Source organism: Eleutherodactylus coqui, chromosome 7 (assembly GCF_035609145.1).
Source record: "Eleutherodactylus coqui strain aEleCoq1 chromosome 7, aEleCoq1.hap1, whole genome shotgun sequence".
Classification (NCBI taxonomy): Eukaryota; Metazoa; Chordata; class Amphibia; order Anura; family Eleutherodactylidae; genus Eleutherodactylus; species Eleutherodactylus coqui.
In genome coordinates, this window is record NC_089843.1 from 114,894,270 (window position 1) to 114,921,758 (window position 27,489).

At 44.4% G+C, this 27,489-nt stretch overlaps 1 protein-coding gene across 1 annotated transcript; it reads right to left on the reverse strand.

Moving 5' to 3' along the window:
- Window positions 1-802: 802 nt before the first annotated feature.
- Window positions 803-27,489, reverse strand: APELA (apelin receptor early endogenous ligand). The gene is made up of 3 exons (XM_066574675.1): window positions 27,391-27,489; window positions 18,835-18,924; window positions 803-936 (listed from the first exon to the last, which is right to left on the reverse strand). The coding sequence occupies exons 1-2, from the start codon at window positions 27,464-27,466 to the stop codon at window positions 18,836-18,838; spliced, it is 165 nt and encodes a 54-aa protein (XP_066430772.1). The 5' UTR covers window positions 27,467-27,489; the 3' UTR covers window positions 803-936; window position 18,835.

Below are 27,489 nucleotides of genomic sequence, written 5' to 3' on the forward strand. Positions count from 1 at the left end.
TCTCTAATCACAATCAATATGCTTGTTGATAGGGGTTCGTTACATTGAGCTGAGAATATGGACCTCCTTAGTTTTGCTTCCTGTACTGTGGAGGTTTCCTCGCTGTACCCAATATAAGACAAGAACGTACAACTGTTTGTGATATTAGTTTACTTAGATTACGTTTGTCTACAATTGTGACGTGGATAACTATCAGACCATATTTTATTAGTCATAAATGCATAAACCCAGGTAATTCCAAGTGTTCATTACTGTTTCTTATACGTGTAGTCCCAGACTGGATCTTTCCAATTCGATTTACTCAATCTATAAATGAACTACATAGTTATCTCGAATTCTGTATGAGCCTATACAGTGTATGCAAAAATAAGATAAAATAAGGATAAATGAAATACATCCCTTCTACTTCTATATATTGCACTCATGTGAATCCTTAGACCACTTGCATTCCTGGAGAACAGCCATGACTCTAATCACATCTTATAGTCACTATGTAACAGGTCTGCCCACAAAAGTTCACCACATGGGATGGAGAGATAGCAGTAGTCCATTAAGGAAGAGGAAGCCTATTGGTACTGGTGTATTAATACTGTATTGTCAAACATATGCATACTGTTTGACCTCTTGAATAATTCACATTTCTCAATGATGAACATTTCATTCTGTTTGCATGTATTCCTGGGTTTGTGTAGCAACTGTAGCTACGCCAGCATGTAATTGTGATGTTTCTTCTTGCTCTGAGCCCATAGGTGGAGGATTCCAAGTTTTGCTCCAGCCCAAAGCTTTTAGATCTTTTAAACATTGTCTCCGTCTGTCTTCCACAATGGATGACCCCAGTTCATGGAGATGTTTCATATGTACAGAATTTCCTTTAATAAATAGTGCATTGTCCTGTCTTTATAACCTATCTTCTTGAAATTAGCAAGGCATTCCAACCTGAAAAGAGATGATATTAAATGGTTATACATCATGAGTATATTCTATAAGTAAATACATGTAATCTGTTCATCTGTCTTAACCAAAGTCCAAGCATGTAGAGTTTTACTCTGGGATCTCTTAAAGACCTGTTAAAGGCCCATTTAGACACAACAACTATCACTGAAAAGCCATCTTTTGAGTGATAATCGTTGTCTAACTGCACTGACATGGTGCATTTTTCGTTAAGCCGTCGCTGATCGTTGTTTTTCAGCATGCTGAAACATCAGCGATCAGCCTTATCAGGAATTCACAGCGGGATACAACTGTACTATTGTTTCATCTGTATCCGCTCCCTGAAGACAGGCGGGGTATGAAGAACAAAGCGGTCCAGCTGTGTTCTTCATACTCTGCACGGAGAGCACAGCTGTATACCAGCTGAGCGCTCCGTGAACAGGCAGGGTATAAAGAACACAGCGATCCAGCTGTGTTCTGCATACCCCGCTCGGTGCGCTCGGCTGTATAACAGCTGGGTGCTCTGAGCAGAGAACAGCTGGATGCAGAAGACAAGCGGTCCCGTTTGTCTTCTCCATCCCCCGCTCGAAACGCAAGGTGATCACTCAATGTTTGAGTGATCGCCTTGCGCTTAAAGGCACGCAACGATTATCGCTCCAAAGTCACTCAAAAGACATCTTTTGAGCAATAATTGTTATGTCTAAATCGGAATAACTCTTTTTGAATGATCCTTTAATGATACTTTAAATCTCTGCTCCACCTCAAACTTTATACACACGCACATATATTAAGATAATGTGTGTGTGTATTTACACTCTAAACTTTATTCTTCTTTAAAAAGCTGCCAAAATTATCAAAATCGTTTTTATTCTATTTTGTAACTTTAAAAAAAAACATTGTATGCAAAATTTTGTATGAAAACGTTTGTGAAATGTCCAACCTGGCATTAAAGTCTTCCTAGTCAGATAACTTTTTAAAGTGTTTTCTATCTTTAAATGTGACTTTTTTAAGATAATTACCACTACCCTAATTCATGTTAGTGACTGTTTATGTGTTTTGGGATTATTTTTAATGATGTTACAAATTTAGGAAATATTAAGTACGTCTTTGTTGAGCTTTATCTTGTTTTCTCTATTTTATTGGCTTCTGTGTCTTCCTCTTTTCTTGTCTTTTTTGCCACATTCCTTAAAACTGCTGCCTTCACAAAGTAGCAGATAAATGCAGACAATAGCTCTTGGACAAACAATGATTTCTTTCTGCGGGCTGTTTTATTTGTCCTAATGGGGCGGTACACTTGCAAGTTAAATACCCTTATATGCAACTGATACTTTGTTACTCCTCTTCACTTCAATGGGGGCTGATGGCAAATATTTTTTGTTGAAATCAGTCAAATTATCAGGTAACTCATTCATCATCCCTTTCAGAGCTTCAATGGGATTGCGGAAGCTCTTGAGATAGTAATGTTTTAATAGGCCCAGTATCAGTCAATTAGTGGTCTTGATATTTAGCAAACAGTGTAGTATCTTTTCAATCCATGGCAATAATATATCACTTGATCTGGTGCCTAGAGTTCTCTTCTCACAAGATAATATCTCAGTGCTAATTCTGTTCTCTGAGAATCGTTGCTGCAGCATTTGGCAGCAAAGTTTTATGAACCTGTACATGGAAGGTTTTCTGACTGACTGTCCACTATGAACATCTATGGAGTACTGCACTGTAAAATGCCATATCTAATGCTGTCAGTTTTTCCTTTTTGATTGCCTACAAAAGTAACTTGCTGGTCTCTATTATGGTGAAAGCCTCCAATCTACTGCTAACTAAAAACAGAATTCTAACTAACGAGGAGTAAAACTTGGTGAGTCTATTGGTACTAAGGCCTCATGCACACGGCACGCACGGATTCCGTGTGGGGAATCCGCCCATACCCGCTGCCGGTGACCCTGCTTACCTGTCATTTATTTTTTTCTTCTGTACTGTGGATATGCCGCTGGCGCACATGCACTGTACAGATTCCTCACGCCGTCGCCTAGGCGATTCCCGCGGATTTGGCAACACTTTTGCAATGCTCCTTGCGTATGCCACTCTGAAATAGAGCATGCTACGATATTATTTTCGGCACATAGTGTCCGCAAATAGAATCAGCTTGTGTGCGTGGAGAGAGGAACCTGCACACACATCTATGGGCAAATTGAGCAGCGGATCGCCCGCGCCAGGATCCGCATTTCAATCCCTGTGCATGAGGCTTTACATAGAGAAATTTGGTCTGGTAGATTGGCACCAAAAAACGAGATCAATGCTCATCTACTGAGCCTTTACACAGACCAATTTAAACTTTATTAGGGGACAAACAAGTGTCGGCTGATTGTTTACACTTTTACACGGCTCGATGATCGGGCAGAAGAAAGTTTGAGTGAAAGTTCTTGCTATATTATTGGGCCATGTAAAAAGCATTTAGGCTCCTTGTACACTGGCAGATAATCTGCTAATGAGCGCCTCCTACCACTGAGAATATTAGTCAACACTGGTTTGTTTTGTCTAAACAGACAGATTACATGTAGTATAAGGAAGAACAATCGTTACTACCATCATCTGTTCCCATAATTATATCATTGGTCATCTGCTCGTTTGTCAGCTGATCATTTGCCCTTTTACACTGTCCAGTGAAGAACATTTTGGCCTGTTTATTGGGCTGTGTTAAGGTCCCTTCAAACATTCCCTTAAATAGGGTTTTCTGAGAATGGTAATAAGCTGTATTACCAGAGACAGTTAAGATACTTCAAATATCATACAACCCCTTTAAAATTACATACATTGAAAACCTTTAACGCTCATGGCTGTTATACTATGGCTCTGTCACATTCTACACCCAGATGATTATTTTATTTTTAGAGCTTGCTTTATTTTTAGCTTTTCAAATTAGTTTTCATTGTGTTGACTTAGATATGCAAAACATTTAAGTCATAGGCATAGTAACAGTCATCTCCTTTTTTTTTACTCTCTTTCCTTAGAAATAGCAGTGAACAGATATTAAAATACGGAGAATTGAAATTCCTTACTATTGCCATACAAATTGATCAGCCAATTGTAGGCTGCGCGGCATGCATTCTGCTGTAGAACAGACACCGGGTTCTCATTTTCAGCTTTTTTTTGTTGTTGTTGCTGTTTCTATTTTTTTAATGCTCCTGCTTGTTCTGTAAAAATGTATTTATTTAAGGACCTGTTAATTTATGTCAATCCTAAAACTCGGGAATCTCTTGCTTGTAGACCTCCCTTTCTTCTCAGTCCTGGCTTGTGATTGAGGTGCTCTTAAGCTGTAGTATAGAACAAATGTCCCAAAAATGATCTTTTTTAAGCTAAGCACAGGCTCGGGCCTCTTTAACACGAGCGTTTTATCACGGCTATTTTGCCACGATAAAACGCTGACCGAAAATCACAACAATCTGAAGCATTGGATTCTAATTAGAGATGAGCGAACGCGTTCGTCCGAGCTTGATATTCGTGCGAATATTAGGGTGTTCGGGATGTTCGTTATTCGTAACGAACACCATGCGGTGTTCTGGTTACTTTCACTTCCTTCCCTGAGACGTTAGCGCGCTTTTCTGGCCAATTGAAAGACAGGGAAGGCATTACAACTTCCCCCTGTGACGTTTAAGCCCTATACCACCCCCCTGCTGTGAGTGGCTGGCGAGATCAGGTGTTCGCCTAATATAAAAGTCGGCCCCTCCCGCGGCTCGCCTCAGATGCCTGGTGAGTTAGATGAGGGACAGTGCTGTTTATACCGGAGCTGCTGTAGGGAAAGAATTGGTAGTTAGTGTAGGCTTCAAGACCCCCCAAAGGTCCTTATTAGGGCCACTGATAGCTGTGTGTTGGCTGCTGTTAGCAGTGGCATTTTTTTTCTCTCAAAATCGGCTCTGCAGAGCGTTGCACCTGGCATTAGGGACAGAAGTGCTGCATAGGCAGGGAGAGTGTTAGGAGTGAGTGTAGCCTTCAAGAACCTCAACGGTCCTTTCTAGGGCCATATTTATCCGTGTGCAGTACTGTTCAGGCTGCTGTTAGCTGTGCTGCATTTTTTTTGGGCTTCTCAAAATCGCCTCTGCAGAGCATTCCACCCTCCATTGATACTGCAGGGAAAGAATTGTATAGGCAGGGCCACAACACAGTTATTATTCATAGAATATACGCAGTGCTGCCTTTTGGTGGAAAAACAAGTGGAAACAAATCTATTTGTCCAGCCTGTGTCCGTCCTTACGGGCGGTGGACACGTGTGAGCTGCGTGAAAAACATTGCTAAATCATACGCACCCAGCTACGCTTTACTGCTGGCTTCGCCATTTGCTTTCCTTAATTGGGAAAAAAAATTCCTGCTCTGCCAGAGTTATAATAACTCTGCTACCCTCACGTTCTGTGACACATAATAATAATAATAATAATCTTTATTTGTATAGCGCCAACTTATTCCGCAGCGCTTAAGCATAAGCGCATAAGCATAAGCAGGGACACAGCACAGTTATTAAACTTCTCATGTTCATAGAATATACGCAGTGCTGCCTTTTGGTGGGAAAAAACTGAAAACAAATCTATTTGTCCAGCCTCTGTCCGTCCTAAGGGCTGTGGACACGTGTGAGCTGCGTGAAATACATTGCTAAATCATACGCACCCAGCTACGCTTTACTGCTGGCTTCGCCATTTGCTTTCCTTAATTGGGAAAAAAAATTCCTGCTCTGCCACAGTTATAATAACTCTGCTACCCTCACGTTCTGTGACACATAAGCAGGGACACAGCACAGTTATTAAACTTCTCATGTTCATAGAATATACGCAGTGCTGCCTTTTGGTGGGAAAAAACTGAAAACAAATCTATTTGTCCAGCCTCTGTCCGTCCTAACGCCTGTGGACACGTGTGAGCTGCGTGAAAAACATTGCTAAATCATACGCACCCAGCTACGCTTTACTGCTGGCTTCGCCATTTGCTTTCCTTAATTGGGAAAAAAAATTCCTGCTCTGCCAGAGTTATAATAACTCTGCTACCCTCACGTTCTGTGACACATAAGCAGGGACACAGCACAGTTATTAAACTTCTCATGTTCATAGAATATACGCAGTGCTGCCTTTTGGTGGGAAAAAACTGAAAACAAATCTATTTGTCCAGCCTCTGTCCGTCCTAACGCCTGTGGACACGTGTGAGCTGCGTGAAAAACATTGCTAAATCATACGCACCCAGCTACGCTTTACTGCTGGCTTCGCCATTTGCTTTCCTTAATTGGGAAAAAAAATTCCTGCTCTGCCAGAGTTATAATAACTCTGCTACCCTCACGTTCTGTGACACATAAGCAGGGACACAGCACAGTTATTAAACTTAGATTATTCATTCACTAGAGGCAGTGGGGCCTTTCGTTTTCCAAAAAGGGCAAAAATTATATTTGGCCTGCAGTCTTGCGCCAATTTATTTCCTGCCTGTGAAATCAAATCACTGGTAATACAGCATGCTGAGGGGTAGGGGTAGGCCTAGAGGACGTGGACGCGGCCGAGGACGCGGAGGGCCAAGTCAGGGTGTGGGCACAGGCCGAGCTCCTGATCCCGGTGTGTCGCAGCCGACTGCTGCGCGATTAGGAGAGAGGCACGTTTCTGGCGTCCCCACATTCATCGCCCAATTAATGGGTCCACGCGGGAGACGGTTATTAGAAAATGAGCAGTGTGAGCAGGTCCTGTCCTGGATGGCAGAAAGTGCTTCGAGCAACCTATCGTCAACACGCAGTTCTGCGCCGTCCACTGCTGCAAATCCGAATCCTCTGTCTGCTGCTCCTCCTTCCTCCCAGCCTCCTCACTCCACTACAATGACACCTGCTCAGGAGCGGGAACACTCCCAGGAACTGTTCTCGGGCCCCTGCTCAGATTGGGCAGCAGCGGTTCCTCTCCCACCAGAGGAGTTTATCGTGACTGATGCCCAACCATTCGAAAGTTCCCGGGGTCCGGGGGATGAGGCTGGGGACTTCCGCCAACTGTCTCAACAACTTTCTGTGGGTGAGGAGGACGATGACGATCATACACAGTTGTCTTGCAGTGAGGTAGTAGTAAGGGCAGTAAGTCCGAGGGAGCAGCGCACAGAGGATTCGGAGGAAGAGCAGCAGGACGATGAGGTGACTGACCCCACCTGGTGTGCAACGCTTACTCAGGAGGACAGGTCTTCAGAGGGGGAGTCAAGGGCATCAGCAGGGCAGGTTGCAAGAGGCAGTGCGGTGGCCAGGGGTAGAGGCAGGGGTAGAGGCAGGGCCAGACCGAATAATCCACCAAGTGTTTCCCAAAGCGCCCCCTCGCGCCATGCCACCCTGCAGAGGCCGAGGTGCTCTAAGGTCTGGCAGTTTTTCACAGAGACGCCTGACGACCGACGAACAGTGGTGTGCAACCTTTGTTGCGCAAAGCTCAGCCGGGGAGCCAACACCAACAGCCTCACCACCACCACCATGCGCAGACATATGATGGCCAAGCACCCCACAAGGTGGGACGAAGGCCGTTCAGCGCCTCCGGTTTGCACCCCTGCCTCTCCCCCTGTGCCCCAACCTGCCACTGAGATGCAACCCCCCTCTCAGGACACAGGCACTACCGCCTCATGGCCTGCACCCACACCCTCATCTCCGCTGTCCTCGGCCCCATCCAGCAGTGTAGTTCAGCGCACCGTTCCAGCCGTCGCTTGCGCAAGTGTTCGAGCGCAAGCGCAAGTACGCCGCCACGCACCCGCACGCTCAAACGTTAACCGTCCGCATCGCAAAATTCATCAGCCTTGAGATGCTGCCGTATAGGGTTGTGGAAACGGAGTCCTTCAAAAGTATCATGGAGGCGGCGGCCCCGCGCTACTCAGTTCCCAGTCGCCACTACTTTTCCCGATGTGCCGTCCCAGCCCTGCACGACCACGTCTCCCGCAACATTGTACGCGCCCTCACCAACGCGGTTACTGCCACGGTCCACTTAACTACGGACACGTGGACAAGCACAGGCGGGCAGGGCCACTACATCTCCCTGACGGCACATTGGGTGAATTTAGTGGAGGCTGGGACAGAGTCAGAGCCTGGGACCGCTCACGTCCTACCCACCCCCAGAATTGCGGGCCCCAGCTCGGTGCTGGTATCTGCGGAGGTGTATGCTTCCTCCACTAAAGCACCCTCCTCCTCCTCCTCCTCTGTCTCGCAATCAAGATGTGTTAGCAGCAGCATGTCGCCAGCAGTCGGTGTCGCGCGGTGTGGCAGCACAGCGGTGGGCAAGCGTCAGCAGGCCGTGCTGAAACTACTCAGCTTAGGCGATAAGAGGCACACGGCCCACGAACTGCTGCAGGGTCTGACACAGCAGACCGACCGCTGGCTTGCGCCGCTGAGCCTCCAACCGGGCATGGTCGTGTGTGACAACGGCCGTAACCTGGTGGCGGCTCTGCAGCTCGGCAGCCTCACGCACGTGCCATGCCTGGCCCACGTCTTTAATTTGGTGGTTCAGCGCTTTCTGAAAAGCTACCCACGCTTGTCAGACCTGCTCGTAAAGGCGCGCCGGCTCTGCGCACATTTCCGCAAGTCCCACACGGACGCTGCCACCCTGCGCACCCTGCAACATCACTTTAAGCTGCCAGTGCACCGACTGCTGTGCGACGTGCCCACACGGTGGAACTCTACGCTCCACATGTTGGCCAGGCTCTATGAACAACGGAGAGCTATAGTCGAATACCAACTCCAACATGGGCGGCGCAGTGGGAGTCAGCCTCCTCAATTCCTTTCAGAAGAGTGGGCCTGGTTGGCAGACATCTGCCATGTCCTTGGTAATTTTGAGGAGTCTACCCAGGTGGTGAGCGGCGATGCTACAATCATTAGCGTCACCATTCCTCTGCTATGCATCTTGAGAAATTCCCTGCAAACCATAAAGGCAGCTGCTTTGCGCTCGGAAACGGGGGCGGGGGAAGACAGTATGCCGCTGGATAGTCAGGGCACCCTCCTGTCTATTTCTCAGCGCGTACAGGAGGAGGAGGAGGAGCATGAGGAGGATGAGGAGGAGGGGGAAGAGACAGCTTGGGCCGCTGCTGACGGTACACCGGCTGATTGCCTGTCATCCTTTCAGCGTGTATGGCCTGAGGAGGAGGAGGAGGAGGAGGAGGAGGATCCTGAAAGTGATCTTCCTAGTGAGGACAGCCATGTGTTGCGTACTGGTACCCTGGCACACATGGCTGACTTCATGTTAGGATGCCTTTCTCGTGACCCTCGCGTTGCACGCATTCTGGCCACGACGGATTACTGGGTGTACACACTGCTCGATCCACGGTATAAGGAGAACCTGCCCACTCTGATTCCCGAAGAGGAAAGGGGTTCGAGAGTGTTGCTATACCACAGGACCCTTGCGGACAAGCTGATGGTAAAATTCCCAGCCGACAGCGCTAGTGGCAGAAGGCGCAGTACCGAGGGCAAGGTAGCAGGGGAGGTGCGGAGATCGAGCAGCATGTACATCCCAGGCAGTGCAACAGTCTTTAAGGGCCTGGCCAGCTTTATGGCTCCCCACCAAGACTATGTCACCGCTCCCCAGTCACGGCTGAGTCGGCGGGAGCACTGTAAAAGGATGGTGAGGGAGTACGTAGCGGATCGCACGACCATCCTTGGTGACGCCTCTGCCCCCTACAACTACTGGGTGTCGAAGCTGGACACGTGGCCTGAACTAGCGCTGTATGCCCTTGAGGTGCTTGCTTGTCCTGCGGCTAGTGTCTTGTCGGAAAGGGTGTTTAGTGCGGCTGGGGGAATCATCACAGATAAGCGTAGCCGCTTGTCAACCGACAGTGCCGACAGGCTAACACTCATCAAGATGAACAAAGGCTGGATTTCCCCAGACTTCTGTTCTCCACCAGCGGACAGCAGCGATACGTAAGCAATACGTAGGCTGCACCCGCGGATGGAAGCTACGTTCTCTCTCACCATCCAAAACGGGGACATTTCTGCTTCATCAATCTGTGTCTAATATTCCTCCTCCTCCTCCTGCTCCTCCTCCTGAAACCTCACGTAATCACGCTGAACGGGCAATTTTTCTTAGGGCCACAAGGCTCACTCAAATAATTTTTCTTAACAATTTTTATAAGTTTCAATGCGCTTAAAAGCGTTGGAACTTTAACTTGAACCAATTTTTCGTTACACTGGGCTGCCTACAGGCCTAGTTACCACTTAAGCCACATTAACCATTGCTTACATGGAACGAAGACTGCGCTCCCGCTATACTGCTGCTTCAGAATTGTTACTGGGGCCTGTCTTGAGTGCTACTATTGCTTACATGGAACGAAGACTGCGCTCCCGCTATACTGCTGCTTCAGAATTGTTACTGGGGCCTGTCTTGAGTGCTACTATTGCTTACATGGAACGAAGACTGCGCTCCCGCTATACTGCTGCTTCAGAATTGTTACTGGGGCCTGTCTTGAGTGCTACTATTGCTTACATGGAACGAAGACTGCGCTCCCGCTATACTGCTGCTTCAGAATTGTTACTGGGGCCTGTCTTGAGTGCTACTATTGCTTACATGGAACGAAGACTGCGCTCCCGCTATACTGCTGCTTCAGAATTGTTACTGGGGCCTGTCTTGAGTGCTACTATTGCTTCCATATAACGAAGACTGCGCTCCCGCTATACTGCTGCTTCAGAATTGTTACTGGGGCCTGTCTTGAGTGCTACTATTGCTTACATGGAACGAAGACTGCGCTCCCGCTATACTGCTGCTTCAGAATTGTTACTGGGGCCTGTCTTGAGTGCTACTATTGCTTACATGGAACGAAGACTGCGCTCCCGCTATACTGCTGCTTCAGAATTGTTACTGGGGCCTGTCTTGAGTGCTACTATTGCTTACATGGAACGAAGACTGCGCTCCCGCTATACTGCTGCTTCAGAATTGTTACTGGGGCCTGTCTTGAGTGCTACTATTGCTTACATGGAACGAAGACTGCGCTCCCGCTATACTGCTGCTTCAGAATTGTTACTGGGGCCTGTCTTGAGTGCTACTATTGCTTACATGGAACGAAGACTGCGCTCCCGCTATACTGCTGCTTCAGAATTGTTACTGGGGCCTGTCTTGAGTGCTACTATTGCTTACATGGAACGAAGACTGCGCTCCCGCTATACTGCTGCTTCAGAATTGTTACTGGGGCCTGTCTTGAGTGCTACTATTGCTTACATGGAACGAAGACTGCGCTCCCGCTATACTGCTGCTTCAGAATTGTTACTGGGGCCTGTCTTGAGTGCTACTATTGCTTACATGGAACGAAGACTGCGCTCCCGCTATACTGCTGCTTCAGAATTGTTACTGGGGCCTGTCTTGAGTGCTACTATTGCTGACATGGAACGGACACGTGGAGAGGACACGTAGTGCCTCAAAAACATCCCCCTCCTCCTCCAACAGGGAAAACATTGTTGGCAAATGCCTTTGCATTGGTTCGTCTGGTGGCAGTCCAAGAATTTCACCTTTACCGACACTACAAGAGAGCCCCCCCACCATCCCCCCGCCACGGCCTACTTAATCCTGGCCACATTCCGAAAACCAACAAAATACAACCGTGCTACTAGGTCCGCAGTCACCACCACATTACCACCAACGCGGTTACTGTTAAGGTGCATATAACCACGGACACGTGGAGAGGACACGTAGTGCCTCAAAAACATCCCCCTCCTCCTCCAACAGGGAAAACATTGTTGGCAAATGCCTTTGCATTGGTTCGTCTGGTGGCAGTCCAAGAATTTCACCTTTACCGACACTACAAGAGAGCCCCCCCACCATCCCCCCGCCACGGCCTACTTAATCCTGGCCACATTCCGAAAACCAACAAAATACAACCGTGCTACTAGGTCCGCAGTCACCACCACATTACCACCAACGCGGTTACTGTTAAGGTGCATATTACCAGTCTGACTGGGGCATGCAGACACCTTGACAGAATGAATAGTGTGTGGCACATAGGTTCCCCATTGCTATGCCCACGTGTGCAGCTCCTGATGGCGGTGGCACAGGATTCTATTTCTCATTGCTTCTGTACAGCATTGTGGGCTATCGCTCCGCCACTTTTAAAGAGGGTCGCTGCCTAGCCGTGCCAACCTCTGCAGTGTGTGCCTGCGGTCCCTCGTCATGGCAGACGCAATTCTAAATAGACATGAGCGTGGTGTGGCATGAGGGCAGCTGAAGGCTGCCCAGGGACACTTTGGTGTGCGCTGTGGGGGGGAGGGGGGGCGGTTGGGCAGCATGTAACCCAGGAGAAGTGGCAGTGGAGTGTCATGCAGGCAGTGATTGTGCTTTGTTGGAGGTAGTGTGGTGCTTAGCAAAGGTATGCCATGCTAATGAGGGCTTTTCAGAAGTAAAAGTTGTTGGGAGGGGGGGGGCCCACTCTTGCCGGTATTGTGGCTTAATAGTGGGACCTGTGAACTTGAGATGCAGCCCAACATGTAGCCCCTCGCCTGCCCTATCCGTCACTGTGTCATTCCCATCACTTTCCTGAATTGCCCAGATTTTCACACATGAAAACCTTAGCGAGCATCGGCGAAATACAAAAATGTTCTGGTCGCCCATTGACTTCAATGGGGTTCGTTGTTCGAAACGAACCCTCGAGCATCACGGGAAGTTCGTTACGAATAACGAACACCCGAACATTTTGGTGTTCGCTCATCTCTAATTCTAATGCATCCATTCACATAGTCAATTTTCCGGTGCGTAAAATCAGCCATCTGGAAAAGATAGCATAAATGGTGCGCATTCCGGCCGGTCACTTTTACGTGTGGCTAGAAAACACAAAATATGCTGTGTGAATGAGCCTTAACCAAGAGCCTGAGTGTACATGTGTATAAAAATAAATATATATACGTGACGTTCCACTCGCTAGAGGCCTGGAAAAATCAACTATGACTCCAAGAGTAATGAACTTTTCTTAAGGGGCTTTTTGAAGAGGAAAGTCTACTGGAATAAGCCATTTAGGGATTGAGAAGGAACATTGCACAAGAAATTACTCCAGTAACTCCAGGCATGCTTGCCAGAACTTTCAACAATATGGAGCATCAGCTTCAGGTGTGCTTAACTGCGAATGAGGGACACTTCCAGCACATGGTATGAGGGGTTCCTGATTCTTATTGGGTAAGGTATGTTTTGACCAAATCATTAAAATGTATTCATTCAGGCTCATTTATACGCTAAGACAATCTTTCAAATGATTGAAAGATTGGCAGTTTTAGCGATTTTTTTTGCATAAAGTAATAATGGGCAGTAATGCACATTAGCACTTTATCAGCTTCATTTGCATGTAAATGAGCCTCCATAAGCTTTTTGCAAATCCCAGCATGTGGTCTGAACTTTGCACTCAGCTACATTGTCTTCGCAGGGGCTGTCACGGGCTGTCAGCTGAATACAATGTAATCAGCTGCTCCCATGGAGAACACCGCGTGTGGTCCCCGCTATCTCTTTCCAGCTGAATGATGTATTTTATGCTCACGTAAAAATCATCGTTCAGCCGAAGAGTGAAAGATGGAAGCGTTTACACGCAACGATTATTGCTCAAACTCCATCGTTTGAACGAATTTTGAGCGATAATCATTGCATGTAAATGGGGCCTAAGTCTTGACGTTATAGCCAATTTTTCTATGCCTCCTGCAAGTGGCACACCCTGTATTATATACACCAGGCACTTGCCTGTTTTCGCAGGTTTTGCTTTCTAAAACTATAGCAAAAACATGACATTTTTCGCTTCCAGTGCCTGCTTTGAACTCTCTTTAACATCAAATGTTCCAAAATAATCTTGCTACCTAGGATACAGTGTAAATTCAAACCTGTCCTTGTCAGTGGTTGAGATTTTTGTTTGGCTCAGCTTTTCATTACATCACATGCGATTTTTACATATGGCTGCACGTGTAACTCAGTATAAGCATGATGAAAGTGCAATAAGAAAACAATAGAATGGACATTTCATCTCTGTAGACAGTTAACTTGTGTGTTGCTTTTGGAATACAATAACAGATTTTTCTTGCAGGGTTTAGGGCCCTTTTACATGGGATGATTGTCAGGTGCAGATGTGATGATCGCTCAGTGAATGGAGGCAAGTGGGCCACAGATCATTTGGCCCCCACCCCCTCCTCCATTCACAACAAGCAGGCAGTCATTCATAAATGAATGACTGCCTGTTTACACGGACAGATCGTGGTTCAGTTTTTATGCAAGTACAAACTGAACGACTGAGGCTGCCTTCACATGGCCAAGGAAATCATGTGAGATTTGTGCGATGCAAGATGCACAAGTCCCGCATGAATATGAACCCCATTCTGCTGAATGGGGTAAAATACATGAGCGTTTTTTTTTTTTCCCCTCCGATGTGGTACGGGGAAAAAAATAGCGGCATGTCCTATCTTTGGGCGTTCCCTTGGGCTGACAAAACATTGTACGGCGTGTGAGGTGCAGGTGAGTGCGATGCGAGGTTCCCCATTGAAAACAATGGGCAACACTTGCTGGAGGATGGCTACTTCCCTGAAGTGATGTGCGACGTTTTTAGCACAAAAACAACTGGCATTCTGGGGAAATCACACATTCCCGAGCACGATATGTGGGGGAGTTCCACGGACCAATATCGTGCTTGCCCGTGTTAAATTAGCCTAACAATAAGCAAACAAATTCGCCTGTTCTTCAGTCACAGCAGGCATTTACACTGAACAATTATTGTTCAAATTCCCTCAATCCAACGAGAATCTGAAAGCTGATCGGCCCATGTAAAAGGGCCCTTAGGTGGATGTAGTACTTTTATGGATGACTCCCCATAACCTGTTGACTCGTGTCACGTGGATGCCTCATTAGATTGTTTTGTATATGTTCATCTCACTGGTAAATGTGTAAATGATGCTCAGTTTGTAAGCCAGTGTAAAATAATTGCAGGATTAGATGTCTGGAACAATACCACTACTTAACAACCTCTAACAAGGGGCTGGTATTTATGTGCTCCTGACCTGCCCACATTCATCATTTTGAGCCTTTTCCTGAACTCAGGCTTCCCAGGGGTCCAATTTTACTTAATCATGTAGTTCTTTTGTCATGTTGACATGTTCCCATTAGAGATTAGAATGAATCTACCAACTGAATTTCAATTGGGAAACCAAACCACATTGAAACCGGGCATCTAGAAATGTCAGAATGATGACCACAGGTTCCTTTAATTGTGGGGGTACATTATAATGGGTGCTAAAAAAAAGCAGAATTTCAATATATTAATTGGGTGCCTCAGTTGGTGCTGGAACTATATGCTCTGGTATTTGTGTGATACTGCCCTCATTCATTGAATTATTCCATGTTGGTTAACTAGAAATGTTCTCAGAGTTCTAAGATGACCCACATCTTATTTGCAATTCTTACATTCATCTAAATATGGCATTTAAAATAGTAGTTTAAACAAATTTGCTACATTGAAATGTTATTGCAAGAACATCGCCTTTATACCTCCAACCAAATGGGCTTTTCAGGAAATCGATATCTAGATGCTGGTCTGAGCAGCTCAAATCAGTTTACATGAAAGATTTATGCTGATTATTAACCATAGTTTGGCAACCCTAACCCTATATTAATGATGATGGTCAGGCTGGTTGAACTGTTTAAATTTTGTTTATTTACACATTTTTGATCGGATTACAGTGAATGAGGTGTAATCCAAGTCTAGCAATGTGTAGAGAATGCTTTGATTTGTCGAAGACCTTGCTTCACTTTACCCCAGGCCTGACTACCTTGTTGTAATATCCCATCAGCTTAATTTATTACCTATTTTTAGAGTAAACAAACCCATTATTCTTATCATTCTCAGTTTATCACTACTGAATTTAATGGGCATTTTTGTTTGAGCCAAAGCCTTGACAGTGCTCGGAGCAGGGAACAGCTGGATGCAGAAGACCAGTGGGGACAAGCGATCATCTTGGCCTGCAAATAACACAACGATTGTCGCTTGAGCGACATCTTTTGAGCGATAATCGTTGTGTCTAAATGGGCCTTTACCTAAACAATTCAACATGGTTGATTTGTTTCCTCTCACAAGATCTGGCCGTCCCGAATGCCCCTTTTAGATGAGACGATTCTGGTTTGAACGAGTGAGTGACGTCACTGCTAACTGTTCAGACTCATGCGACTCTTTAGACAGGCAGATCATCGTTGAGAATCATTCACTTCTTGTTCAGTGTTCCACATTCCTATGTGAAAGACTAAGCTGGAGTGTTTAAACGCAATGAGAAGTGGACGATCCAAAGATGATTTTTAGTCCTTCTGAAACTCAACGACGAACGACAAGTGCACGATTCTCATTCATCGTTCGGTCGTTGGCTCGCTTTAAACTATTGTTCTTTTCCGCTTGTTTGAACGATAATCATTAAGACTAAACGCAGCATTACACATTAGATTGTCAACCTAATTAGCTACAAATTACTGGCATCATGTTTGGTCTATGGGTAACGTTTACTACTTACAATTACAATCTACTGCTGAGCAGATTTTTTATAGAATTGCTACAGTTGGTTGCATATAGTTAATGTGGCATTAACCCTCTCCAATCCACTGTCTGACGTCTAAAGACTGTACAGCTCTGATGTTGGAAGACGTCTGTCGGGATTCTCTTACTGCATATTGCCAGCCTCTATGCTGTAAGAGCCTATCCAACGTGTCAACTCATACAGTACTGGCTTTAGCCAGCATATTGCGCCATTGTATAACAGCCGAAAAAGAGTAAGCCCCCTAGGAAAACCAAAATACAAGTTGGATTGGAAAGGGTTAAAATAGATCATGGTAAAGTTACTAGATCACGTAGAGGAAGTTATATATTATCATTACACCCTGTATAAGGGTACTTTTAAATAGAACGACTGTCGGGTTCTTTTACATAGGAGTAATAATCACTCACTAAATGGAGACAGAGCGCGCCAAAGATTTATTGCGGACGGCCACCTGCCTCTGTCAGAGTAAACAGACAATCGTTCATAGATAAATGACTGCCTGGTTAAACAGGCCGACAGTAGCTTGGTTTTTAGATGAGCTAAAAACCAAGCGACTCTGACAAGTAAGGGATTCTTTCTCACTTTACCTGTGAGGTCTTGTGCTAAGACGGGATGACAGATTCCCGTAATCGCTCTTCGAGTGATTACTCAGGCGACTATCGACTCCTGTAAAAGTACCCTAACACTGACCTCCAAAAAGCATCAACATTCATTACATGGATCTACTGATTGTAGAAGTAACCTGTAGGTTATTCAGGATTACCTTTGAGAATACATATGCTTCTCTTCAAACGAAACCTCAATTAATCAAATAACCTGATTAAAAGGAGGTCATAACCTCTCTTATCCAAACTGACAAATGTCTTAAGGCCTGGGATGTGTCCATGTATCAGACTAGAATTCTTGGAGACCATGGAGTGATGGAAGATTCTCAAATCGGCAGTTTTTAATGTTGAACGTGTGTGCGCATGTTTGTGTTAAAACGTATGCATATTTTCGAAGTTTGAATAGGTCTATAAAACATATTGACTCGGGCCTCATTTTAGGTTTATTTGTGACTGTGCTTGATTTGTTGTAATTAAGGTGTAGTGTGCTATACTATACTATGTCTCTGCTTTCTGTGTATACATTTACAGTATTTTGGAGACTATAAGATACACCCAAGTTAAAAACAAATGTGTGTATGTGTGTATCCACCAGTCTGTCTACAAATGTATGTGTGATAGTCATTAACTTTCCAGTATACTTTGTATATGCATTAGAGATGAGCGAGCACCCAAATGCTCGGGTCCGCGTTGTTCGAGTCGAGCTCTTCGTAAAATTCGAGAGCTCTACTCGAGTAACGAACCCCATTGACTACAATGGGAGACTCGAGCATTTTTGTATGTGGGATGCCGGGTGCCGAGCTTTTTTTTTTTTCTTGGTTCGTGTGTTCTCTCTCCCCCTGCCTGCCAGCCAAAAAAAATTTGCCATTGACACGTGCGCTGCGTCGCGACGGGGAGGGGTCAAAACAGACATGTCACAGCGGAGAGGAGCCAAAAACTGGGGCGGGGTCGAACACGACGTGATGCTCGTTCGAGTAACGAGCACCATCGGGTACGCTAATATTTAAATGAGCATCAAGCTCGGCAGAGTACGTTCGCTCAACTCTAATATGCATCCACTATATCCAGAGTGCAGATCCTGTATAGTCAGGAAACTCTGCAAACAGACAGGAAATCTCCACTTCCAAGGACAGTAAACGGAAAATCCTTTATAAAAGGCCATTCGAATCCATATACTGACTTTATCATACAAACACATTTCCGACCTATACCACCTCCTTATTCATTGCCAATGAATAAGGACACGATTTATCTCTGAAACGCATTGTTTCTACCTGTCTGTTCTATAGATTTCTATAGGTGCCACATTATGGCTTCGTAAAACTTGGAGGTTGTATGAAGTTATAAAACAGTGACCTGCAATTTAGGAGTTCCTTAAGGCTAGGCCAAGAGAAAGGTAGAAATTGGGCAGCCTTTTAATGCATAATAATAAATCATTTTTTCATTCATTGATGGCATATTAAAAAGTTTTGTTCTGAATGAAATGTTCTTCTATGTAGGGGGTACATCTATACATTCATATAACTTATCTAGACTAACCATTTCTTCACTGTAGACCGTTTTTGCCATCTCACACCAGATTTACTTTATTTAAATCTGAGGTATAAGACAATCGTGAACAAACACCTTACTATACAGAATGAAAATAAGAATGAAAGCACATGGCGCCGCTATCTGAATGAAGCCAAAACACAGAAGTGTGTGCTGTCGAATGGCTGCACGATTTATCACCACCATGTAGTTTCACCCTAACCTCTTCAAATTAATTGATGTTATCTTAGTGAATTGGGTCTTATATGTAGTAAATACCTCAGGGGAACGGCACTCTGGAATGAAGAGGCATACACCTTTTCAGGAAACAGTTGTGTCTGTGGGGTCTTCGCCGTTGACCAAGGTTTGCTGAAATAAAGACACAATTGAAAATATAAAACCCCTTAATTAGTGATTTCAGTAAGGATGAACAAATTAGTCCTATTTTCTTGACACATTCAATGATTGTTCTATCTCCTTTCCTGTATTCTGCGGTCATGCTTTTTGCAATTATATCATTAATTGATCTAAAGTCTTCACCCGGAGGCAAAAGAAGCAATTACACACTTTCATGCATTTAGTTATTATTACATTTAGCAATCAATGATAGATGTATCTTATATATTTCATCAGCTTCACTATATAATTACTTATATTAATACTTTCGACCAGAAGCGTAACTTGAAGGGTAACTCATGGGCCCCAATGCAAAATCTGTAACAGGGGCCCCCAACTATAATGCTTTATTTATACTACTAGGCTTACTATATGAAGAAGAGAGGCCTTATGGGCCCCCTAAGGATCCTGGGTCCGGGAGCAACCACATCCCCTGCACCCTCTATAGTTACGCCCCTGCATTTCAACTGTCTGCGATGTAGAAATAGAATAGAACACAAGGTACAGATGAGATCTTTTTTTATTTTCCAAACCATCCTCCATTTACCTTGCTACATGGCCATTAATCACATCTATTTCTCATACTTTACCAACTGAATGTATGTAGAAAAACAGAAATGTAAGGCAATTGACTCTTTTCCTGGTCAGCAACCAAAGGTTAAAAAATCCAAAGAGAACTCTTTCAGATAGTTTCTTCATTTGCATTCTCTTGTTTAAAGCATTGTGGAGAGAATTGCATTTGAACAAAGGATCTCTCTTTGGACAATTACCAGAATTTCTGCCCATTGCATTGAGAAGGTACTAAAGGGACAGTCGCAAAATGGTCACATCTGTGTGTGGTAATTGTAACTGAAATCGGATGTTTACCTATAGCCTACGCAAATGGAATAACTCATGCATGGCAAACTAATTTGCTCTACCTCTGGAACATTTCAAATGGCTAAGGTTGGACTTTTTAAGATTAGTGTAATCAGGTGCTCTGTCGTTTGCCGCCACAGGTCCTTGCATACACGCCTCCATTTATATTCATATAAAACTAGGATTGTGTTGGAGTCCTTTAAACCCAAACCTATTATTTAGATGTGGTGGATAGGGTTATAATCATCGTACAAAGCCTAAACAGAAAGGACGGAAGAAAATTCAGCTCATTACATACGAGTCTAAAAATTGTAATAAGAGGTGTTAATAAATAGGAGTTTTTTCTCTAATTTTCTGTCTTTCTCATTTCGATGGGACGAATGTTGGGCAAACGATGTCTTACACTCGTCCTTGTGTGTCCTCACTCATGTGCTGTTGTATGGGAGCTAGTATCGCTGGCTCGCTCACAGAGCGTCCAGCAGGGGAGCAGTGCGGCTGCAGGAGATATCTCTTCTCTTGCTCCCCCGCTCCTCTCCATTGACTTAACATAGCGGCTGTTCAGTACTGAATGGCTGCTATTTACACTGAACGAACAGCGTTCAGCTCATCATCCATCGTTTGCCCGACATTCGTCCCGTCTAAATGGGCCTTTACATGATTGTGGTAAAGATAAATGCGCCATAGCTCAAGTACATAGTCTTGTCTGATCTTTAAGGTGATCATAAGTTCTAGGATAAAATAAATAAAAATTACCAAATGTACAGTATATTGCTAACCACTAGGCTGCACGTATTTTTTAATTTATAGTTTGTTCATTTCTAAACATTTGTTTATCAAGATTTTTTCAGGATGCGATGCTCTTGTGGACATCTCTACTCAAGAGAATGGCACCTCACCCCTTCCAGCTCAGCTCCCCCTCTTGGGGTAGATAAACCCTAATATAGCACTTCAGGATAGCTTGGGCAGGAGCCACAAACATCTCTCCCTCACCAAAGCCACCTTATGTGTACATTTTCTGTGGCACTTGAAGGACATGATCTTGTCGACAGAGTCCCATTTCATTAGCAGTTGGAACCCCCACCAAGCAGCTGCTCATCGGACCACTATCACAGTGTACAGAACTGAAAGCAGACATCTCTATTGGTATTGCTAGCACTGTTCCCATTAATGGGAACATTGCATGCAATAGCAACCCAGGCCACTGGGAAGTGTATGGAGCTGTCTGCTTCTGGCTCTGTACACTGTGACAACAGCCCAGTGAAAAGCTGATTGGTGGTGGTCTTGAGCAGTGGACCCTCAACGGATCCATTATTGATGATAACCTATCCTGGGAATAGGTCATCAATAGTTGGAAGCTGCTGAACCCTTTTAAAGGAAAACTCTGTCATCAGGTTCATGCTGCCCAAACCAGGAGCAGCTTGAACCCAGGACAAGGGTGCCTTTTGCCCTGTGGGTGTTTTATTCTGAAACGTTGCAGCTCTTCAAAATGCGGACACTTTGAAGTTTGACTCAAAACTGAGTTCCGAGTCATGAAAGTGGGCCATGTTAGTCTATTCCTGCATCATGTACACTGGCAGCTCTCTCTGCTTTTGTGAATGGGAAGTGAGCTGTCACTCATGGTGGGGAGAGGTTGGCATGGCCCGCCCCCATGACTAAGAGCTCAGCTCAGAGCCAAACTTCAAAGTGTGGTTATTCTGAAACACACACTGCGGCATTTCAGAATAAAACACCCACAGGGCAACCGGCACCCTTGTCCGAGTTCATGCTGTCTGTGGTTCGGGTAGTAAGAACCTGTCAGCAGAAGCCCTTTAAGAAATTTCCTATGATTAACATTCATGCTATGACAATTTCAAGAGCGATCATTTGGCTTAGCTGTTGACTTATCACCCTTATTTCACATGTGCGCCTAACTCTCAGTTGGAAACCGCAGACTGGGCATCTCTATTTGGCCTTAATGGATATCAAATTAATATGTCTAAATGTTACTCATGAGAAAACTCTTTTAAAGGGGTTCTGTAGTATTGTGTGTATATAAGGGATTTCTCACATGAGTATTTTTTTACCACATATTAAGACTATGGGTTTTGCGTGCCAAATAAGCAGTGCTAAATCTCTACATTGCTTTCAATGGTGCCTCTCACACACAGCTTGCAAAACACACACACACAAAAAAGCTGCAACATGCTCTACCTTGGCACGTTTTATATGGGCATACTCAACCAAATATGGTATAGGATTTGTCGGCATGCAGCAGTACGATATGCATGGCGTACTGATGCGTGCCCCCCGCACAGGAAATACAGCCGTGGATAATGCTGTGTGACAGAGCCCTACATTTTAAGGATTGTGAAATTAAAAATTATGTACCTTTTGTTTTTTTCTATTCCTCACTTTTTCAAGATCTCAATTTGCTGTTTGTGAATGGAAATATTGTTGAAACATACAGCAGGGGCGTAACTATAGGGGATGCAGGGGATGCGGTTGCATCCGGGCCCAGGAGCCTTAGGGGGCCCATAAGGCCTCTGTTTTCCATATAGGAAGCTCAGTACTATGAATAAAGCATTATAGTTGGAGGGCCTGTTGCAGATTTTGCATTGGAGCCCAGAAGCTTCAAGTTACGCCTCTGGCATACAGAATTTATATTCCTCAGAGCTGAGGATTTTCTGCAATTGAATTGAGTTTGGGAAATTCTATGTATCAATGTAGATAAAATGTTTCACGCTGAGATCTTGGCTATTCAGCTCATGGAGGATTACCTGGACTGGGTACCATTATAGTAAACTCTCAGCTGTGAGAAGTAAAAGATCTGTGAAGTTTTAGCCTGCAGATGTGAGCAAGGAGGTTCCTGCTCATCTGACAGAAGGCAAAACTGATGTCTGGGGCCTGAGGGTTGGCACATGACACAGGGATTCTCTCTTTGGTGTTCTTTGAATCTCTGTGCTCTATTAGGCTGAGTTCACACGGGACAAATTTGCCGCGAAAAATTATGTGCAGAATTTTTTGTGCAGCAAATCTGCCCGCGGCTCCTAATCCTAATTTTGCAAAAATCTCATCCACACGAGGCAGCCAATCCATTGCGGCAAAGCTGGGTGGAACCGGCGAGGCAGCGCGGAATTTCAAGCCAAAGCATGTCATTTCTTTTTTTTTTTTCTGCTGTGACCTCTTTCCTCTCTATGGGGAGAGAAAGCAGTAGCAGAATGCCGGCGGCCGAACTGCTCCAAAACCTGCGGCGAAATGACACAGGTTTTGAAGTTGCGCTTATCCCCTGGAAGTCCCCCGGCGGTTTTTTGATGTGGCCAAACTGTGAGATTTCCACGGGATTTTCGTCCCGTTCGAACTCTGCCTTAGGCTCTGCTCTGGGCATAACACAGGGTATCAATATCGCCCACTGAGTTTTTTAAGTGGGCAATTCACATGAGCGTTTTACGCAGCTATTTTGCCGCGATAAAACGTTGTCTGAAAATCGCGACCATGTGAAGCATTGGATTCCAATGCATTCATTCACATGGGCGGTTTTCGCACTGCATCAAAAAACGCTGGAGGCTACCATAGACTCCTATGGGAGCTGAAAAAAAAGGGAGGAGGAGGGAGTTTACCTGCGTCCGGCGCTCGGGAAAGAAGACAGCTGGCTCTATTTAACCATTAGACACTACGAGGATTTCAGCTGACTAACAGAATTCTGCGCTGCAGCATTATTTTCACATGATAAGCCCGTGTGAATGGACAAGAAAACGCTAATTAATCTCGGTATTTGATCGTGGCTATACCCCAGAGATGCGATTTTTTGGCCCCAATGCAGCCGGCGTAAAACCTCAACACTGTGTGAATAAGGCCTTATATTGAGAAAATAGAGAGACACCACAGATAGCCCATAGCTTTTCATAGTTCCCAGGCCCTGAATCCAGAGCCAGAGGGAAGGGGAGAACCTGTGCTGTTGATGACAATAGCAGTGCAGGTTACGATTATATAATAGAGGTTCTGTGGTGCTTCGTTAAAGTGCAATACTTGGTGGAATTGCAGCAAAGATTTTGACCAAGGTCATGTAGTTTCTAAAGATCTATTTCCATATAGATCTTAAGGCCCTCTTACGCAGGCCGTGATCTTCTTGTCCTCCATGCAGTCTGATTCGGCCTGTTTGAAGGCCGGTTCTATGAGTGCAGATCTTGTTGATTGGCCCTCTTCATCTGGCTCATACTGAACCATGTAAAAGCAACTTTAGGGTATGTTCACACAGCGGCTTTTTGGCATGGACTACCAATGGCAAAAAGTTGAGCGTCAAATCAGTGCCAAATCCGCATGTGGATTTTCCCATTAAAAAGAGTTGAATCTGTGCGGTTCTATGGTAAACTGAACTACAGATCTGCAACAGAAACCCTCATAGATTTTGAAGTGGAGTCTGCCATCTGAACATACTTTTAACACTAGCCATAGATATGAGATATTGTCTTGTCAGCAGCTCCTTCTCCCAGCTCCCCTATAAAGCAAGCACACATATTTTGTTTCCAACGGGAGAGAGTGATAACCCTGGGGCAGCTATCATGGGGAACAAGGGATCCTTAGGGAATATTCCTGGAGGAAGAAAATATTCTGGATATTGAAACCCAACCTGCCCAATCCTTTATTCTCCTGCAGCTAATAACAGGGAAAAATTGGAAGGCCTCTCATACCCCAAAGACCACCAGCTAGTCTTGTGAAATCATCAGGTTTGGTGGACATTTATCTGTTTATGACTTCTTAATGTATAGCCTAACACCATTACAACCATATAAGAGACAACATTAGTTTATTATCTCTATTTCCCATTGGTATTCCACATATCAAATACCTGGGATTCATTTTCAAAAGAGCATGAGTGTCCAAAAAAAGGGCTGCGTTGGCACAGCAAAAAAGACTGAAGAATGGATGTATTTTTCATGAAAACCATTTCTATAGTATTTCTATGATTCATGCTTTATTTTTTACCCTCCTTAAAATAATTAGCCTTTGGCTACCAACTTTTTTCTATTGAATGAATGTGTTTTGGATAATTAAGGACCTTCCCCAGGCCGCCTCTGTAAGTGTACAAAGGGGCAATAGATCTTCATTGACCAGGTGGATTGCTGTACAGATACAAGGTCTTCTTTGAGCTGCTGATTTAAATCTATGTTGATCTCCTCCTATTGTGCTGGCACCCGTCACCATTTGATATGCATTTGTATTCTACTAAACCTTTGTCAAGCAACAGGCTGTATTTCACGCATCATAGACAACATTATTGTAATCCTCTTCTATATATTCCTTCCTTCGTGCTTTGCATTTTGTTATGCAGAGAGCAGTCCTTGTAGTAAGCCACTGCTTATAGGGAATATCACCCCTGTATAGCATAGATATATGCTTGGCCAGGGGCGTAGCTAAAGGCTCATGGGCCCGGATGCAAAAGTTTATCTTGGGGCCCCCCAACTTCTCTTAACCTCCTGGCTTAAAATGCCTATATGTTTTTAAAATAATTGCATCTCATCTGCTATATGCTACAATATATACACATATATCATCGCTCTTCTTGTTTAAGTGTTAAATGTGTGCACGAGTCATACTGAAGACCATCAACATAGCATAATTTCACTGTGGTGTACTACATTTACAAACTCAACTCTAATACATTGGTACTAGAGATGAGCGAGTATACTCGCTAATGCACATTACTCAAGCGAGTCGTGCCTTAGCCGAGTATCTCCCTGCTCATCTCTAAAGATTCGGGGGCCGGCGCGGGTGACAGGTGGGTTGTGGTGGAGAGCGGAGGGGAACGGGGGGGGGGGGAGAGAGGGAGATTTCCCCTCCGTTCCTCCCCGCTCTCCCCCGCCGCTCCCCGCCCCCCACCGGCCCCCGAATCTTTAGAGACGAGCGGGGAGATACTCGGCTAAGGCACTACTCGCTCGATTAATGTGCCTTAGCGAGTATACTCGCTCATCTCTAATTGGTACCATACATTACTGCATAGGTATATACTATTCCAATGCTACAGCAAGTACTATTTGTGCAATAATCAAATGCAACTGCTTTGTTTTGTGCATTGATGATGACATTATATACGTTCTATAGAATCTAGCCAACCTACCAATTTATAAAACCAGCAGCAATGTCTTCTATACCTACATCTCATGCTAGGTTCATATCTGTATCAGAGGCTCCATTAAGAGTCTCTGGCCCAGATCCAGCATGAAACCCCAGACAAAATAGTGTAGCATGCTGCGCTATTTCAGCCAAGAATATTTCTCCCAACATGGCGGAAGCTGAACAGACCTCAGTATAGACAATATCACTTCAAGTTTTTTCCATTCTTCGCCTCCGAGTGATAGCAGTGTAAACCTAGCCTTAGATGAATATACAAGGGTTAAAGAGGGAGGTCATGAAACTGTAGAGAGAGGTAGTTGTGCATTGGGGTATTTTCACACAATGCTACCAGCACTATATAAGACTGTTTCATGAGTTTTTCGCTTTACGAGAATTATTATTCTACTAGTATACATATCCCTTTGTACTCATACAATATATGACTGTTCCCCACAGTCGACTTTACATAGTAAATGTTTAACTACAATATATGATCTAAATGATACAGGTTCGGGGCTCATGCTGCAGTGCACAGAATGCGCTTCTAATAGAACCCAATAGGTTTCTATAGAAGCGTTCACACGAGCGAATGTTAGGTGCGCTGAATCAGCGCACCTAACAAAAAATAGGACATGCGAGTGCAAACACGCATGTCGGCTCCGAGGTACGCGCAAGGATAGGACCTGTCCTATCTTTGCTGCGTACTTTCCATAGGACCCTACAGGAGCTGGAAAACACGCAGCACGCACCTCCGATCATGTGAACGGGCGACTTCAAGTAACTTGAAGTAGCCCATTCACGCGATCTTTTCAGCACTGCTAGAACGTCTGAACGAACCCTTTTAGAATGATTTCCCAGTCTCTAACGATTATATACTATATCAGGTGTATGATCATTCACTTTCTCAGATTATTATTTATTCCACATACAGATATTTTATCAAATAACCATCTCCCAACAATCCCAAACGCCTACAGATTTCACCATTCTCTGATATATTCTCTTTTTCCGCAATATTTTAAGTACACTGGGCTAATATTGTAGTCTAAAACGAACATGCATTAAATATGGAAATCACAACATAAAGCTTATAAGGTTTTTAGTTTAAAGAGATTATACAAAAGTAGTAAAACTATGATGGATATGAACTCTACAGTATGTACCGTACCTTACTGCGAGACTGCTACTGTCCCAGTCTATATAGATTCAGTATCTGGTAGCAATTATAGTCTATGCCTAAAACAGCTAGCTAAAAAAAACCAACTGATTATAAAACAGTTACAAAACAACATTTGGAATAAAAGATATGGAATAGTGTGCTGTCACAAAATCTATACATCAACCTTCAATGTACTGTTTAACTTTTTTTTTTTTCAAAAACAAAGAATGAATGATGCATACAAGTGCATTAACGTTAAGAAAAATACAGAAATTCAAAGTAAGAATTAAAAAAAAAAAAAAAAAAAAAGGAATAAAGTTGACTTTTCTCACCTGGCTTCTGTCCATGAATAAGGAGCAGACTTATCAGGGTGATGAATAGAATGTAAAATAATTTCTGAAATTTCATCTTTCCTTTTGGGAAGGGAAATC